We start from the raw sequence: 15,635 nt of genomic DNA on the forward strand, positions 1-15,635 counted from the left end.
AATCAGCCTGGAGGATTTCACAAGCATCTTTCTATAGCAATGTTTTTACACAATGTTTTCTTATTTCCCATTTTGTCTTGTTCCACATTTTACCTCTTTAAATTAGCTGGGGAGGAAAACCTGTTTGTGCATTGTCATATTGATATAGATGTTAAATTTTAATTATATACAGGTTTACATAATCAGACATATCAGTTTTTCATTTCCACTCTTTTGCAGTTTACCCTGCGGTTCATCACTGAAACAGTTCCCTCGGGTTTTAGTGTTATGTAAATATAATTCCAACTAAAAATTAGCCTAAAGCAGCAAATGTGTATATTTGTTATTTTAAGGAGGTTATGAAGATAGTAAAACATCAACATTTTACAGTGAACCCCTCAGTTTGCAGGGGACCACAACCACCCATAAATATTTAAAACCTGGCTACTTCAGAACCTCTCTACAAATGTTCATAACTATTATAATAATTCAAAAGTGCATACCTGAACAGGAAACAGTCTTAGAACTACCACAGAAGCTCATTTATGCAGGCTTCCCAATATTGTAATGTTTATTCTCAGTAATTCAGACATATTGGAATCAAACCTCCCACTCTTCCACTGTGTCACCAGCTGCCTCTAAAATATATTCAAAATCTATTTAGAGCTCAGAAAAGCAGATGTGTAATAATAAAGCAATAAATGACTACATAAGAAACTATAGACTAAGATGTACCTCAGTACACTTGAAGACACTTCACTTTAGCACACTTAAAGCTGCAGTATGTAACTTTTATTTCAACAAATATTTGCATATTTGTTGAAATTATCACTATGTCATGACAGTACAGTATGAGACTATACTGTCTCTCTCATAGCCACTTCTGTGGAAAAAAAAATCAATGTCTTCTGTCTTCTTCCAGTTCTAATTAACGGCCACAGATGATGGCAGATTATTTTTCTCCTATTGTTTCTCCGCCTTTAGCGCATTTAGCAACAGTACATGAGGATGATTGACAGCACTAAATCCTCCTCCGGGCTCTGATTGTTATTGATTGAGAGCGGTGCATTGCTTCTGACAGCAATAGCAGCTCAGGGAGGAGGAAGAGATTGATCTGCTCACAGATTATCTGTCTCACACCAAACTGTCAAACATTTTTATAGATGCATAAATAAAAGTTATGCTACACCTAAATATATTTAAAGTTGTGCTTTTTAATCCCCCCCTATCTTTAGTCCATGATATCTAAAGCTGAGTGAGGAGCTTCTGGAGCAGGTGAGGCAGTGATGAAGAGAGGGGAGGCGGGGAAGCGGGGTCTTGTGTGCAGCTCTCTCTCTCTCTCTCTCTCTCTCTCTCTCTCTCTCTCTCTCTCTCTCTCTCTCTCTCTCTCTCTCTCTCTCTCTCTCTCTCTCTCTCTCTCTCTCGCCCAGCCGCAGCAGCTGGATCAGGGCGGAATGAGAGCAGTCTGTTCCCGCTGGCCGGCTGCGCGTCCTGTGCGCCTGACATGAGCGCGTTGTGCGAGAGTTACCACTCCAGGGAAAAGGTGTTCGTGGACAGCTTCACGTGTCCGAAGGCGGGGGGCGAGTCCACGGCGGTGTTCTGCTGCGGCTTCAGTGACTTGAAGTACTGCTGTGATGACCCGAACAGCTTCTTCCCCTACGAGTATGGATACATGTGGTGGCTGAGGTGAGGGATCCCTGTGACTGTGCAGGTGGAGCTCAGTTTGGGTTCAGGAGGTGATAAACTGCCTGTTGCTCAGGTCAGCAGCAGCAGCCCACATGTTTCAGGAGCAGACTGATCTCTGCGTTCCTCCCTGACCTGGCTGAACTGAACACCTCTGGTTCGCTCAGGAAGGTGTTGCTGACATTTAGCCTGCAGAGTTTCCGCGCAGTGATGAATTTGCGTGTTTTGTTGTTTTATGTCAGATAATAACAGCGGAACTGCTTCTGGGTTGATAAAAAACGTTCAAACAGTGAAGCGTAAAATAAACGAGGCGCAGTTAATAATGAACTGAACAAAGAGCAGCTATTCAACAAGTTTTTTAATTAAGCATGTGTGTGCTGAGATATCTCAGTGTGTGTTCAGACTGCTGACAAACCGGTAATAAGACCAGAATCACGTTGACACTGGAGTTTGATTTAGTGGTGAGACTCCATTAAAATGTTTAATTATAGTTAATTGCAGTCTGTAATTAATACATTTCAATTAATAGCAATTCAGGCGCTAATAAAAAAAAATAGCTAAAATGCTTATTTTAGGAAAAAGCCTAATTTGCTGCTGAATTATTGAATAAATAGCAAATAGAGTTCAACAACAGAGTTTTGTTTTTAGTCTGTTATACCAACCATCAGATCGGATCAAAGTTCTGTTCTATCCATTCATCTTTCCAGAGTTTCAGGAACTCCTGGTCATTCATGAACTTCTTCAGAAATGTTCACTGTGGTCGCTGACATTAATGTTATAGACTCTGTGTTGCTGCTACATATTTAGTACTGAGATGCTATTTTAGGCTTGAATAGCTTCACTGGTAGGCTAACTCCTTTTAGCACAACTTGAACACAACGATTTTCCAGCAGATGGTTTTTGAAGCAGACATTGACGCCCAATGGACCAAGAGAAGTAAATGCCTGGAGTTTTATCAACTCCAGAGGATCCTAAAGCGCTTCACACTACATTCACCCATTCACACACTGATGGCAAGCTACTGGATTGTAGCCACAGCTGCCCTGAGGCAGTCTGAGAGGGGAGGCTGCCAGGCCCTGGCCCCACCGGGCCCTCTGACCAACACCACCACCGCAAATATGGACAACAAAACCACAAGTGGTTTTATGGGGTCAGTTTACCCTTCACACTCTACATGTATTAAATCAACTCTTAAACTCTCGATAGTTGTTTCATCTCTAATTTCTTTTCATAAACCAGAGAAACCAGGAGGGTACAATAATCCCATAATGAAGCTGCAGGGTCTCTCCATTGGTCTTTTTTTTTGATAACCCTGAAGACGTTTCAGAGTCAAATCCACAAGTCAGAAGTGATTTTGTCGTCCATCACTGCTGTTCGCTGTGGATGTTGGTTCTACATCAGATTTATGGACGTACCAGAAATGTGTGAATACAAAAGTTCTGGAAACTTTTTATGTATGTATGTTAGAAAAAAAAGTGGATTAATTGCATTAAAGTTTTCTGTGCCTTAAGATCCACGTAATTCCACAAAATCAACATGTTAAGGTCACAGTTGTAGATAGAATAAGTCCTTGAAGGTTAGACTGCTGCTGCCAGACAGACTCCATGAAGTGTTATGATTATTGCCAGATTGTGAAAACATTCCCAAAGACATGTTAAGTAGTAATTCATGTTGCTATTTCATTCCACACCTGCAGCCCACGCAGACGGAAGCAGCCATGGATCAATCCAGGTGTCTGCCTCTGCTGTGAGGGAGGTGGAGCTGAGCTGCGTGTCGCTCTGTAGATAAAACATATTTGCCGAAAATGGTATATGAGCTGAGCAGTCACTGAGTACATTTACTTTTCTATATTTATGAAATGAATATAGCCCCAGCCTGATTGTGCAACAGCTCTGAGGTCCATGAGAATTACTGGCTCTGGTCTGTGTATGCTGGCCACTATGCATCGTTATGTGGCATTATGTGTAATGAGCTTGTGGCTGCGCTGTAGACTCTAATGCTGCATAATGTATATCCTGGGAAGCTCACCAGAATCTCAATATGTTCTTATGAGCGCAGATATTTCAGCTCAGTTTTTGCTGAATGACTGTTGCTCTCAGCCGGTTGGTATGAGTGTGTGTATGTGTGTGTGTATGTGTGTCCGGACTGTGAAACCAACAGAGCCAGCACATTCAGTCCAAATTATCCAGCATGTTTTAATGGACACACTAATCAGAATCTAACATCCAGCTCTGAGTCTCTGGGTTTAAACTGGAGCATGTTTCCCATTGGCTGATTTTCTTGACTTAATTTTCATTCTTGTATTTGCAGAATATGAAGGTAATCTCGCGAAATGATCTAATTAAAAATAAGCAGGCTTTATTTTTCTCATCATAGAACAGATTCTGTCTTATCATTGCTACTCAGACAAAAAAGTTGTCAGCTTTAATTACCCAACACACCTGCAGCTTTTATTTTGCAAAATTGGAAAAGAAGAAAGCCGAAGTGCTGCAGCTGCGAGCGGAGATAGAAAAACCTTCTAGCCCCGCTCTGTTGTTCTCTGCTCTAAGCTTCCTTCTGCTGTGCCCTGCAGCCTCGGAGCTCTTGTGGGTCTCTCCGTTGCAGCTGTGGTCCTGCTTGCTTTCGTCATCACTCTGTGCGTCCTCTGCTACCTGTTTGTCACCACCAAACCCAGAGGTCTGGACAGCGGACTGCCCCTTGGAGCACCAGGTAATGTCTCCAGATGCAGGGTCTGTGTGGGGCCCAGTCTACTAAAACATTGAAATGCTTTTAAATTATTCAGTAGTCCACTGACAATAGCGTTGGGGGCAAAAAAAAGACGGACTGGGCTGTAAATGTATTTTCAAGACCTTAAACTTATCATACTGAATAATGTCAATAGTTTTAGCCTGTCTGTCTTCACACACTTGACATTAAGTGTTACCCCACAGCGTTCATCCCTCTGGGGTTTGAATAATCTTGGGGAGAATTCAGTGAAGCTTATAGAGCTGTAAAGGATTATCTCTGCATTTCTAGGCGTCTTACTCGTGGAATGTGCTTAAAACGATATTTCAAACTAAATTTACCTAAGTTCCATAAGTGAAATGCTTTAAACATGATTTCAGTTTAGAATTGGTGAGAGGAGAGTGATTGAAATTCTAACAATAAGCCCATTGTGACAAGGTCAAATAAAATCCAAGCAGCATCAACCAAGTAGGAGAAATATTCCAAGTTTGAGTCTCACCTGAGGCATTACTGCATCAGACTGCAGAATATTCCTGTGCCTGTGGGGCTTTTCTCCGGACTCCTTCTTTTCCAAACTCACATGCATGACAGGTTTAGTGGTTGCCGTGTGACAGTGTGCACGATCGACAATATATCGTGGTGTTAGCAATAACTCTGTAACCTCTTTGACCCTGGAAAGAATGAAGCAGGAACAGAAAGTAAATGACTGGCTGCTGGATGCAGATTTACATCAATCAATCAATCTAAGAATTCTTGAATATGAATGTTGTCAACCAGCTTTATATAAAAATTAAAAGGCTGATGTGCCTTAACTGGTTGTTGCCCATTTTTAGAGTTTTTAGACTCTGAAAATGTTTGGATTAATTGACTTGGCAGCTCCAGGGGTTGATGTGTCTGTTTGTGTAACTAGCTGGCCAAAGATACACTTTTGTACATTTGACTAGGGATGACCCATGGTTTTAAGAGACCTTAAACAGACGTTAGATGCATTTCCATTATCCATAGAATAGTGCAAATTAAAACTATGACAATACATTTGCTCAGTGGAGGCACGCTACTTTTGAAAAAACTAAAGTTTTTCTATAAAAAGCTTTTGCTCTAGAGTGAGTTGGTTTTTCAGCCGTATCGCATTTCAGAAAGATTGCAAAAGAAACACATTTTTCGCATCTCATGAGTCACATGATCAACAACTGGAAGTTACTACTGGCGAAAACGACAAAGAAGAAGATAGGAAGTGGTAGCAGGATGATGGGGTTTTTTTTCAGACAATGTACAGCTGGAGCTGCACCAGAGTTCTGTGCATCACACAGTTCAGAAAATGTTGCGTGTCATTCAGATATGTTGAATCCGCATCTCCTCTGTAAAATAGCCAAATACAATGTCCCCAGAACACAGCCACTCCAAGGTAGGCGGAGCTTGTTGCTCCAACACCTGAATAAGATGCTGAAGTCTCCTCTGATTGGCTGATAGATGATGATTGCTTGCGCCAAGGCTGAATTATGAATACATCTCATGCAACTATGTACATCCGTCGCTGCCATGATCTTTAATGACTTATCACATGAGGGAGCTTATTCACATACAAATAATACATTTTACTTATAATGCCTTTTATTCAGATCAAAATCGTAAAGGGCACATTCACACTGATGACGACAAGCTACTGAATTGTAGCCACAGTTGCTGTGGGCAGGCAAGCTGCCCAGAAACCAAACCGGCATACCACCGAGTGTAGCTCAAACTCCTACCACCATCACCGCCATCACGCTGTGTATTACTATGTGTATTGTTTGATATGTACACATTAACATTTCACTTTAATGAACAGAAGATTCCTGGCACTAATTTTACATGAAATGCTCCATATGAGTCCTGTTGAATTCCACTCGAGGCTTAAACAGGGCTCTGCAACACCAGCTTGATTCATGAAGACTCACATCTGTTTGGGTCCGTAGACGTTTCTGTAGGAGCCGTTAAAGTAATTTGTCGGATGTTCATTCATTTAGGTTTCAAATTTTATAGTTTTCTTATTTGCTTATCAATATGTCATTCAATAATTAATTAGGGGCTATTCACCCACCTGCTTGAGTACCATAGACGAGAGTGTGGCAGCTTCACGTATTGCAATCATTTTTAGTTTAATCATGTTTTTACGTGGTGAAGTAATGAAAGGCATTTTTTAATCTCAGTGTCTCTTTTTTAACCCAGCACCGTCTTGTTCCTCCTCTGAATTTGATGCAGTATCAGTTAAGAAAAAACAGCAAAGAAAAAACAGCATGAGAAATCAGCAGCAGAAAAAGATGAATTACTTGAGCATCAAAGGAAGCGGTTATTGGACTCTTCATTCAGAGGGAGTTACGTTAGCTATACATTGTGTCTGTATCTAATAAATGTTGTATTATGCTGCCTCAATATAATAACAGAGAGAGGACACTACAATAAAATGAAAGCATTCAAAATATGAATCACAGCTCAGGAAATGAGGATCATAACTATATGCTGTACATAATGAGGATGCAACACAATGCCTTCGATTTTAGCAAAAAAAATAAAATAAAAGCTAGGTTTTCAATAAAGATTAACTGAGTGGTTGACTTTATCTTCTGGAACTGAGGTCTGATGGGCGAGCCCATCAGTCTCTCAATCCTGAAAGCAAAAACATTATTTAGCAGAATATTGCCCATGCTTCCATGGAACGAGTTTTCTCTCAGCCTCCAATAAAAAGGGATGATGCTTCAGGAGCACAGCCATGTCCTTAGAGGATGCTCCAGTGACATGGAAGGGGTTCATTACCTGGATGAGTTGGACATCACAGATAGAGTATAGTAGTCACCAAAAAGGTGCCCTACAAACTGCAGGAGAAATTGAACAACCAACTTTATTCTCTATTAAGAGAAAAATTATCCTAACTTTCCCTTTATTTGGAAACGCCAACTATGCTCCCTTATCAAACCTAAATAAATGTGTGAAGGAGCAGAGATCACAACCTCATTTTAGTTAAAGGGAACTACAGATGCTACAAATGTCACTTCATTGGAATAAAAAGAGCAAAACGTGAAAGTAAAAGAAGCAATTCTGACAGCACAAAGTGTCTTTGTTGTGGAAGAGTAGATGTGCCAGCATCATGTGCACAGTTGGAACAAAAGGTCCACTGAGAGAAGATCGGCTTCTTGAAGGAGAATGGGATCTGTTTGGCTGTTTGTGTACTGGATACATCAGGGATGATTGAAGAAAATGGATTGCCATTGAAAAACCTGGTTCTCAACACAAAACTGTGTTACTCTTTCATCCAGAAGAAAACAAAGACAGCTCTGAGTTTATGGATATGGACACAAAGATCGTAGAAAACAACACGTCTGTGTGAAGCGGCTTAAAGGGGCAGTATTATGTACAATCAATTTTTTAAGCTTTACATCATGTTATGTTATTTCCTCATCAAAAACATTCCTGAAGCGTTGCCTTGATTCTTTCATGCATGTTTGAGAAATCCTTTAATCTCCATGGCGACCATTCAGCTGTGCAAAAAGCCTGGGTGGACCTAGCTCCGCCTTCAAGACTCAGCTCCTCCTCAAAGTTACAGTTTCCAAGCTTCTGAGCTTCTACTACATAGAACAGCACTCACCCAGGACTGCCCCACTCAGCTCCTTCAGACTAGCTCTTAGCAGCTACTTCTCAGTGAAAGGCTGGTAAAGACATTGTTAAAGGGTTAATAAAGCAGCCATGTTGTGATGACTTCCTGAAGGTGGAGTTTTATAAAGAGCAGGATGTCTGCTCTTTACAAATTTTAAAGCCCAATTTTAAAGCATTAAATTATGAAGACAAATTTCTTTGATATAAGTAGCATTTTTTAACAACTGAAGTTAACATAGTTACTTGATTGTGCTAGAAAATGGCATATGTGCCTGGAAAAAACAATGCTGGCCCTTTAATAGGGGCTGTCTATTGGTATTGCAATTAGCCCAACGTTGTCCCCATGTTGGACTGGATTTGCCCTGAGGAAATGTGTAAAAGATGAATGAATGAGTTGAGTAAAGAAACTGTGGGTTATTTGTTTTTTTTCTACATGTCTGACTGTTTGTGGCTCCTGAAAAGGAAGCAGTGTAACTTCATCACAAATTTTTCTCTATTCGTGCTATGATCATTTTTTGTTAAGTTAAATTTCAGACACACAAGTGACTCCTTTTCAACCGGTGTGTCTGACTTCACCAGTTTTTTGTCTTCCGAAGTCACTACGAATTTTTTTTTTTACATTAATTAACAAGAACTGAAATACTTTTTTATTTTATGAAGTTAAAAGAGGAAGGCTCTTGATATCGCAGGATAAAAGATCTCTTTTCTTTGGTTGATTTTCCAAAAATCCATAGAATGGATGGTACTTTTTGTGTATTAAACTCACGAAATAGGCTCAAGAGTTTAGGTACTGAAGTCAGTACCTGGGGCGGTGTCTGGTCTTTATTATTCTAATTGCTGTAATTTATTTAAATTGCATTTCTGTTAGAAACTGACTGAAGCAGGCGAAGTTACATTTGGCATAAGCGGGATATTATTGTGGACTGTTGTCTTTTCATTTAATTTTTGATGTCTGAAGTTTTGATTGGTAGTTGTGTTGCTGCCATTCTTCCCCATTTTTTCTTGAAAATGAAACATACGTACATATTGTTACGTACATACAATTGTGACATAATTGAACTTTAATTCTTTGAATCACTTTCTCACTGATTGTAACTCTGAATAAAAGTCCAGCATTCAGCAAGTTGTAAAATGTTTAAAGAGGTTTAGAGATTTACCAATCAGAAGTTTTTGAACATTTTAAGATCTCGAGTTTTGTAAAGCGTTAACCTTCCTCTGCAAATTTAATCTGATAAAAGAAAAGTGTTCAATATTTTTTCCCTAGCATTCTTGTCTTGAGGGAAATAAATGAGTCATTGGTAAACATGCTATTTTCAGATATTTGAAAATAAAGACACAATTCCGTGAATAGGAGTTTTCTGCAAATAATTTGGAGTTGCTTTCCACAGAAACATTGGTGAATAGATGAATCCACAGATAGGTGGATGTCCACTGGTGAATAGCTGTAACTGTAACAACCATATTCTGGACAATCCTGCACATTCCCCCAATCGAAATCCTGCTGAAGGAGCCAGACCTGTGAGCAGGATGCTCACTGCCGCTTCTCCATGTGATGGCCCAACTCTGTCCACAGCATCTTTGTTCCACTGAAAGGAAGAGGCTCCCAATAATTACGGGGCCTCCTTCCCTGTGCCACCTAGAAGACAGTTACCTGGGAACCAACCCTGCCAACAGAGAATGAAACCTTCTTATCAATGTCTGCCTCGTAAAATCCACACAAGCGCGTTTGTGTTAGGAAACATTCCCTTTGGAGATGGCTTGAATCCTCTGACCTCTTGTCTCACAGATGGTTACTGGGCTGTAGTCAGAATCTATTCAGACCTTTTGAATTTTCACCTTTTATTATTATTTCAATAAAACTAATTGTGTCTATATGCAATAAAATCTTAAAGTTGATTTTGTCATTAAATACTGAAATTACCTGACATTTCGACTGTATGCTTCCGTCTTCATCAGAGGTGTGACAGCTGTTATTTCTAAGCCTAGCAACAAGCCAAATAAAAGAAACAAGGCATTGCAAGAAAACTTGAAATCATCTACAGCGGATCACACTAAATGGGAAAATCACATCATGGATTGGGAAAGGGGCAAGATCATCAAAAGGGGAAACAACAGACCTCAGCGTTGGATCATGGAGGCGGTGAAGGTTAGGAAGCAAACCCACACAGCCACGGACCGGGATGAGGGACCTTCTAGCCTTCCTATACCTGGAATGACATCGTCAAGCAAAAAGCCAGCAGCAGTAGGCTTTGTTAGTTCGTCGTCATAGTGATTGGTTGATGCTGCCTCTGGAAACATCTGTGACACCTCTTCAAGTTTTCTTTTTTCTCAGTTTTCAGACTAAGAAGCATATCATGGAAACATGTTAGGTATATCTGAAGAGACAAAGTAATCTGAGCGTCCAGTAGCAAAAGAAACTTTAAGACATTCTGTGGTTGTTGATAATAACTGTTTAACCTTTATTGCTGCCTCCGTCTTGGGTGCAAAATGTTATCTCGGTCTCAGTTGGGTTTTAAGAACATTATTTTATTTTGTGAAACACAGCTTAAACATATGTGAGTCCCCTTTTTCAGTATCACACCAAGAATACTGGCTTTGAGCCATTTGTGTCATGGACAAGCCTAACTCTTCCTCATTATAAATCGTGTCTTGGTACATGTTCCTCACAGTAGGCCATTCAAGCTTAAATGGGTTAAGTTGCTTTGATAAATCTGTTGGAGAAGCAGCAATATGTCTTTCATGCTGAATCCAGCCTTAGGTTTTGTTTTTTGTTTTTCTTTCATTTTTTCAGACGCCATCATCAGTCAACAAGGAGCCGGAGCCAGCCACAGCAGCGCCCCTGCTGGCCCACAAGGCCTCAGGAAACACTTTGTAAGAGGCAAGCTAGACTGTGACAACCAGCAGCCAGACCCCGACCGCCTTTTCCAGCGCTGCTTCATGGCCACTGTCACATCCATCAACGTGGAGAACCCTACATAGGACGACACGTTTTTCAAAATTTTGGATTTGTGTTAATGTCTCTTTCTTCTCTGCCCCTATAGTTTAATCTGAGTTGTTGTTTGTATTTTATCAACAAATACATTATCATTATTTAATTCAACAGAACCAAACTGCAAGTGCAAAAACTTTATTGTGGCCCCCATATGTGGAAAAACCTGAATTTCAAGTCAGATTTTTGACAGGTAACATTTGATATTTGAGCTTTAGTTTTATAGCTGTTTAATTAGTTAACATTGAAGTGTTTCTATTGTATCTGCCTTGATAAAAAAAAGGAAGCTATTCTGTCCATAACAATGAACAAAAATAATTTAAAGTTCGATGGAGCTTTTTTCTTGTTTAACAACTCAGTTTGTCAGAACTAAACAGGCGGATGGAAAGCTTTTCTAATAGGAGAAAAGTGAAAACTTGCCTTTCTAGGATTGCTGTTTTTAAAACCAGTGTGTTTGCTCTTATTTGGGTGTATGATTTACTTCATGTTCTTAATTATTTGTACTTTTATTTAGAAAAACCAATGTGAGCAGTGAAGGCTGTTTATCACCACCTATCCTGTAATTTTACATATTCTGCTCTAGAAAATCAGATTCATTTCCCTAAAAGCTGTCAGTATTCTTTGAGATCTGAATAGATTTTATAACCACAGTCCATTAGCACATCATGCTCGTCTTTTCTCTTGCATCATTTACACAAGCGCACATATTTAGCTCAACAGCACCAACATTAACACCATTCTAATGTTGTGTGTATTTTTAGTTCTATTGTTAAGGATTCAGGGATGATAGTGTTTGTCTGTATAACCCTGGTATCAAAGGAGGAAAACCTTTACAACCTGAAGATGTCAAAATTTGTTTTTTGGTCATATTGGGATACATTTATGGGGAAAATGAGGATTGAAAGCACATATTTTGATGATTAAAGTGCCTAATATCTTTAAAGCTCTAGAAAAAACACAACATGCAGTTTGTTAGGGCACCTTGGGTTTCAAAAGTACACACATAAAGGTTAAGCACACAATAGCTTGGTGGAATGAAATAAGTGAAACAATATTTGACTGTTGTGAGGATTATTAATATCAGATCAAATAAGTAATAGGTGGCAGCACCTCCACCTTGGATACAGGTGATGATGTTATCAGAGTGTTGTCATGCAGCCATTCTATCCTACACTATGTTGGCACATCTGTTGTAACCGTGTGCCAGATTATCACCAACTCTAATCTAACTAGTCAATTTCTATGCATTCCTCAGTGGAACGATACCGTTCTCTCTTTTAACAATATTGGCGGGACTGATCCTCTTTTCCATCTTTGCAGATTGCATTCACAGCTGGAAAATCCAACTTTTTCACGGCAGTCTGAACAGCCCATTTCTGATGTTTTCACCCTCTTAAAAAATCTGTGTATGTATTACATATAGAACACAAATAGAACACAGATACACTATGAAAATACGCATCCATATTTTCAGAATAGGTATATTCATAACAGTTTAAGCAGCCTAAACTGTTATGTTTTTAATCCCACTTTTGCATCATTAACCTGAGGCATTCTGAAGAAGCCAGATGCTGTAAATCCGGACCTAAGCAATGTTTAAATTTATGTCTACACGTACGTGTATCGAGTTTTCGCAAGTGTTTCTGCTCTAGTCAGTCAAACTTTTATTTCAAAACAGAAAGTAAATAAATTATTCAGTTTTAATAGATATGTAGTTTAATGATATGTGGTAAAGACCCTCCCTTATGGGTCTTTGTTAAATGTTAAGCATTTGTCACTCTCTCAGCTCAGACTGTAAGTGCCAAGCAGACCATTTTTTCTTCTGCTAATATAGAAGTGGTTGCTGAAAAGTGAAGGAAAAAAATGAAGCAAAAATTCCATTGCCAATACTTAGAAGCATTAGTAATCCTGCTGAAAAGTTCTGCTGAGAAAGCCCACATACAAACTCCAATCATGCCCATAATGGACCTGTCCCAGTTCTAAATGTGGACTTAATCAGAATTCGACGTATGAGTATCATTTGAGTGTCTTCACTGCTCACAGACGCTTCACCAAGGATATTATAAAATAGGGTAAGCACATTTCAGCAAACTGATTTAATCTGGGCCCTCAAAAATAATAAATTGAGCAACACAGAATTGCAGGGATTTGATCCTTTTGAACTGGCTGTTTTCCCAAACATTACCAGTTCACATCATTCATACAAATGGGGCTCTTTATAGATAGACCAGTGGCAGCTGTCTAAGATTGAACTCACGCTGAGGGAAATGTAAGTATTAAATGTTATTATGGCTGCTAAATATTTATCTGTGTGGCGTCTTGTTGTATAAGCTTATCACTGTTGCTTTTGTTCAGATAGGAGAATGTTTTTCGCGCCTTTTTAAACCTGAATGTACATTCACATTGTAGTTTTTGGCTGTTGAATCAAGCATAGAAAACTACTCACCAATAGAAGAATATGATGGAATGAAGTTAAGTGCCTCAATGCGTTCTCTAAATCTCTTCGCTGTGGATGCACAAGGTTTTCAGTTATGTTCACTCATGGCTGAAAACCAAGATTTGGTTCTTTGTCGTTGGCTTTTTGACCAAAGAATGTCAGGCGTCTATTTCAGATCTCAGGAACTTGTGTCAAGACCTAAAAATAAGCAGAAAATGTCTCCTGAACTTTGGCGATTGTCTGTTTTTAGCAGCATAGAAGAAGAAATGGAGTCTTGACAAAAGTTCAGTCTGGAAGACTCTTTTAAACAAACATTGTAAGTAGTAATTATTACAGTTTTAGTAGCAGGTAAGTTCTGCTTTAATTAGCAATTTATAGCACCATTTAGTTCCTTCGTCTTACCATTCTCCTCCTTTCTACTTTAATTTCATACCCATTAACACACCATTTCAGACAGGTAATATCAAAATGGGAATTACCTGTCCATTTTTGGACAGGTAATGTCCATTTGGAATACACAAATATAATATTTGTGTATTCCATAAAAATACACAAACCTCACATACTCTTATTTTCCCGTTATTTTCTGAAAACATTGTATAAACACTTTTTCCATTCATTTTGGTTCTGAACCACGGTCTCACCCCATATAAGATATACAGAACTCTAGGCAACCTCACAGAACCACATTTCCTCCCAGAATACTTTTTTGGTAACACTTTATTTGAAGGGGTGTGCATAAGACTGACATAGACTGACATCACATTGTCATAAATATGACATAACACCTGTCATGAACATGAAGGAGTCTTTATGAACATTTTATGTTATCAATTATTTTTGTTTGTTTTATTTTAACATCTTTAACAATCCACTAATCATGCAATATTTGAAAGAAATGAAATAAGATCTTTTTTGTTTGGTCAAAAATTTTCATAGAAATTAATGTGAACCCAAAACATATCAAGGGTCTTATATTTACTTACTGAAAGACAAGCATCTAATTTTCAAAAAGTTTGTGTTTGATTCTTTTCTATTTTGATCACCAAGAAAACAAAATGTTTTGTGTGTTCTCGGCCAGGTTTAATGTATGGCTGTGCCCCAAGTTTCCGACTCTAACAAATCCTAAATCCTTGTGGCCCCATTCAACGGTCAAATTAAATGACCGTTTGTCTTTTTTGTCTTTTATTTGTCTTTTGTGGCAAACAAAAGACAAATATGTGTTGTTGTTTCATATTTTTTACTATTTGATGACGCTTTAAAAATTTTTTTTTTCCATCTGTATTCCAAGAACCACACTTTCGCCATTGGTGCCGAAAGAAATTTTTTACTTCTTAGCTCACTAAGAAGTAAAAGGCCATTTTCATTTAGATTTGACTTTTGATATTGATCAGTAAATACTAAAACTAAGAATTACCTACAGTCCATCTTTTATTAATCCTATAAGGTGAAGTAACCCTCATCAGAGCTGCTGCACCATGCTGCCACATTGTGTGGTGCCACATTGTGGCAGGTAAGGTTGAAGCTTATCTGCTTTAACCTTTTTGTCCCGTTGTACAGTCAGAAAGAAACAAATCTTGTGACACATGGATTCTCCCGTTCTCCACTCCGATATGATTGCTGTGGAAAGGATCTGGGTGAATTTCAGAGCCAGCTGTCAATCTGATGCTCATGTCTTGGAACAATGCCACAAATGCAGCTTTTAAGAATATTCATGAATGTAAATACCTTTCAATATAGTTAATGTTGTTTACACAAATGTTTATGTTTGATATTACTGTACTGAATATTTGCTACTGTCCCTCTTGCTTTTATGTGTGTATTCTCCATTCTGAGGACATTTTTGTGTGTTGTTATCATTAAATCTGAAATTGCTTAATCTTTTTTTCCTCTGGAATAGTTTCTTTTTGCGGTATTGGTATGAGAAAAAAGTTTGTTTTTCTGTTCCACATTAGGAGGGAAGCATGCGACTTTTTGCTGTTGCCTTGTTACTCTAAAGTGTTTTTAGGGGGGAATTTGTGCAGATCTACTCCTCTTTCTGCTTTCTGCGTCCCTGTTGAGTTTCATCTGTTATTATCCTCTGTGGAAGCTAAAACTTGAGACAAGCATGACAAAGCAAGACATAATATGTTTTATCATCATAGCAATAATGCATGGCACAATCGTTGCTATGACAGCACAAAAAAGTAAGTG

The 15,635-nt window shown here is 38.8% G+C and overlaps 1 protein-coding gene across 1 annotated transcript; it reads left to right on the top strand.

Moving 5' to 3' along the window:
• Positions 1–1,333: 1,333 nt before the first annotated feature.
• LOC103464012 (protein shisa-like-2A) lies at positions 1,334–15,327 on the top strand. Its single transcript, XM_008407806.3, has 3 exons — positions 1,334–1,665; positions 4,235–4,371; positions 10,808–15,327. The coding sequence occupies exons 1-3, from the start codon at positions 1,484–1,486 to the stop codon at positions 10,993–10,995; spliced, it is 507 nt and encodes a 168-aa protein (XP_008406028.1). The 5' UTR covers positions 1,334–1,483; the 3' UTR covers positions 10,996–15,327.
• The last annotated feature ends 308 nt before the right edge of the window (positions 15,328–15,635 follow it).

Source organism: Poecilia reticulata, chromosome 4, assembly GCF_904066995.2.
Source record: "Poecilia reticulata chromosome 4, P_reticulata-male-v2, whole genome shotgun sequence".
NCBI classification, from domain to species: domain Eukaryota; kingdom Metazoa; phylum Chordata; class Actinopteri; order Cyprinodontiformes; family Poeciliidae; genus Poecilia; species Poecilia reticulata.